The 3,218-nt window shown below is 38.3% G+C and overlaps 1 protein-coding gene across 1 annotated transcript; it reads left to right on the top strand.

Annotated features, from left to right (window-relative positions):
* Positions 1-260: 260 nt before the first annotated feature.
* Positions 261-1,654, top strand: LOC110538941 (interferon a3-like). Its single transcript, XM_036938098.1, has 5 exons — positions 261-626; positions 785-856; positions 1,018-1,167; positions 1,307-1,405; positions 1,520-1,654. Exons 1-5 carry the CDS (start codon positions 477-479, stop codon positions 1,607-1,609), a joined length of 561 nt encoding a protein of 186 aa, XP_036793993.1. The 5' UTR covers positions 261-476; the 3' UTR covers positions 1,610-1,654.
* The last annotated feature ends 1,564 nt before the right edge of the window (positions 1,655-3,218 follow it).

The raw sequence follows: 3,218 nt of genomic DNA, 5'->3' as shown, positions 1-3,218 counted from the left end.
AAAAGAAATGCATATTAATTTACGCTGTCGTCTGACTAAAATGGATTCACAAGTAAATGTTTTTAATCTAAAACATGTTCCTGGTTGGTAATCCAATATTTCAAAATAAAATAACAAATCAGTCAAGAATTGAACAAGTCTTCGAGAGATGCACCTGTCCTTTCCGTGCGTTGTCTCCAGGCCGAAAAATATACTGTCAGGTATGAAAGCGCCTGTCTACCGGGACTTCCACCTTTCACTTTCGGAACACCTTTCAAAATCTTTGTATAAAATATCGACACAGATTGCAGCATGACAGAACTCTGGATTTCGAGAAGAGGGTCGATCAGGAAGGACACTTTATCTCTTTGTCCTTTGAGGAAAACGTATTTTTTTCCGGAATTATACAAAGTATAGGCTGTCTTTCGGAAGTCTGCCTAATTTTGCACCTCGGTTGATAGCGAACAGTCAGCGAACTACAGTACACCTACGATAAAATGGGTTCAATAAGCTTTTGGATGTGCTTGATCCTGACGATTTGCACCTGGCATAAAACCTTCGGATGCACTTGGATGAGGACACTTCCTAAGTCTCGGAGCATGTTCCAAGTGTTCAGCAACAACACCATAACGGTGCTTCGGGAAATGGTAGGATACTGTAATGTTTATTAACTTGTTCCTGGTCATTGAGCAGTTGTCATCTATTCAACATTTAATGTGCTGCTGTGTTTCATTTGATTCAGTTACTCGTTTATGTATACAATAATAATATTGCAATCATTTGATTCTATTTTTTGCCATCTCAGGGTCATGTGGTCTCTCGAGAACCTCATATTACTTTCCCTTACGAGGAATACAGACATGTCGATCATTTCAAGGTAAGACATATGCATAGCCTACACTATTTAAAAAGGGTTTTGGTTCAACGTTTTTTCTCATAGTGTAGGCCATATAATTAGGTATTAACGAATATGCTAAATTTGCTATACTTTTCTGATATTCATAAGGCATGTACTAAAACAAATCACTCTTCTTCTAGGATGACGACAAGATTGTCTTCATTTCGCAAACTCTGAACGCTATAGAGAAATTGTACAGAAGTGATAACTATGATTCTTTCTGGGACCAGGAAGTAGTTGACGAGTTTATGATTGACCTGCATCGCCAGACCTTGGAGCTGGACCAATGTGTAAGTCTATGTGATTTGTGATTTTCTATTAACATTAATGCCAAAAGGCAAACATTATCCTATATTTTTTAGATTGCCGTATAATGTGATTTAAACGAATCATAACATAACATTAATGACTTATATTTTGTTCCAACAGGTAAAGGCTATAAGAGCTACACTACCAACATCTGACAAAGGAGTGAACAAAAATATGAGCCTTCACTTCAAATTCCTGAAGAATTACTTGAAACGCGAGGTATGTCAATTTGTCTTACCAAGAGAGTGCATTCACCAAATAAGGATATATTCATATGTGATGACACAACATGTGTCTATTCTAAAATATTACATGTGTGTTTCGTTCATGCAGGAATACAGCGCAAGCGGCTGGGAAGGCATAAGGAACGTGGTGCTGAAACACATGCTAAGACTAGTCACAATAATATTGACTAACCAATGAGCCTTGTGTGTGTGTAGAGATTATTTATTTATACTTCTATTTTTTCAACTATTTATTTACACGGTTATTTTTATATATGTTTTATTTATTTATTATGTGAATTCACAACTCGCGAAGTAAAACACATTTTATACTGAATAATGTATTATGTGCTAGGTATTTTTAGGCTATAGAAAATGTAACAACGTTTTCATGCATTGACTTTTGTATTTATGAAGACCATTGCATACTGTATTTATTATTGCAACAATATTGGAAACGTTCGTTATTGTAACGATTAAATACATTTGAAATAAACTAATGTGACCTCTAACAGCTGAAATATATTTTTAATCTAACATATTTACATATGGGCCTAATAAAAAGGTCCTTAGATAGGCCTGATAATGTCACACAGTGTTGTTGTGTCTTAACTTGAAGACTGATGATATCACACAACCCGTGCATAATGGCTGGGAAACCCTTTAAATGCGTCCACAGTGGAGGCAAGATAAGAAGACATTTCAGCACCATGGCAAACAAACAGACAGGAACGGACATGATTACAGCAATCCTGAATGAATCGTGAATAATGATTAGTGAGAAAGTTAAAGACGCACAAATATCATACCCCCAAGACATGTTAACAGCATTACAGTAACTGCCGAGGTTTGCATTTTTTTGGAGATGGGGTATGATATTTCAAATCAAATCAAACTTTATTTGTCACATGCACCGAATACAACAAGTGTTGAACTTACCGTGAAATGCTTACTTACAAGTCCTTACCAACAGTGCAGTTCAAGAAGAGTTAAGAAAATAGTTACCAAATAAACAAGTAACAAATAATTCAAAGCAACACAATAAAAATAACAATAACTAGGAAATTTACAGGGGTACCGGTTCTGAGTCAGTGTGCCGGGGGTACAGGTTAGTTGAAGTAATTTGTACATGTAGGTAGGGGTGAAGTGACTATGCATAGATATTAAACAGCGAGTAGCAGCAGTGTACAAAACAAATGGAGGAGTGGGTGTCAATGTTCTGGCCATTTGATTAATTGTTCAGCAGTCTCATGGCTTGGGGGTAAAAGCTGTTAAGGAGCCTTTTGGTCCTAGACTTGGCGCTCTGGTACCGCTTGCAGTGCGGTAGCAGTGAAAACAGTCGATGACTTGAGCGACTGGCGTCTCGGACAATTTCATAGGCTTTCCTCTGATACTGTCTATTATTATATAGTTCTCGAAAGGCAGAAAGCTTTGCCCCAGTGATGTTCTGGGCCGTACCAACTACCTTCTGTAGCGTCTTACGGTTAGATAAAGACCAGTTGCCATACCAGGCGGTGATGCAAACGGTCAGAATGCTCTCGATAGTGCAGCTGTAGAAATGATTGAGGATCTGGGGACACATGCCAAATCCTTTCAGTCTCCTTAGGGAGAAAAGGTTTTGTCGTGGCCTCTTCACGACTGTCTTTGTGTATTTGAACCATGATAGTTTTCTGGTGATCTGGACACCAAGGAATTTGAAACTCTCGACCCGCTCCAATACAGCACCATAGATGTTAATGGGGGCCTGTTTGGCCCGTGTCAGTGATTGGGTGCAGAGATTAGCGGAGTCAGGCGCAGGACACAGGTTT

This window comes from Oncorhynchus mykiss, chromosome 12 (genome assembly GCF_013265735.2).
Source record: "Oncorhynchus mykiss isolate Arlee chromosome 12, USDA_OmykA_1.1, whole genome shotgun sequence".
Classification (NCBI taxonomy): domain Eukaryota; kingdom Metazoa; phylum Chordata; class Actinopteri; order Salmoniformes; family Salmonidae; genus Oncorhynchus; species Oncorhynchus mykiss.
Note: the sequence above shows the minus strand (reverse complement) of the source record. Positions and strands in the feature narration are given on the sequence as shown.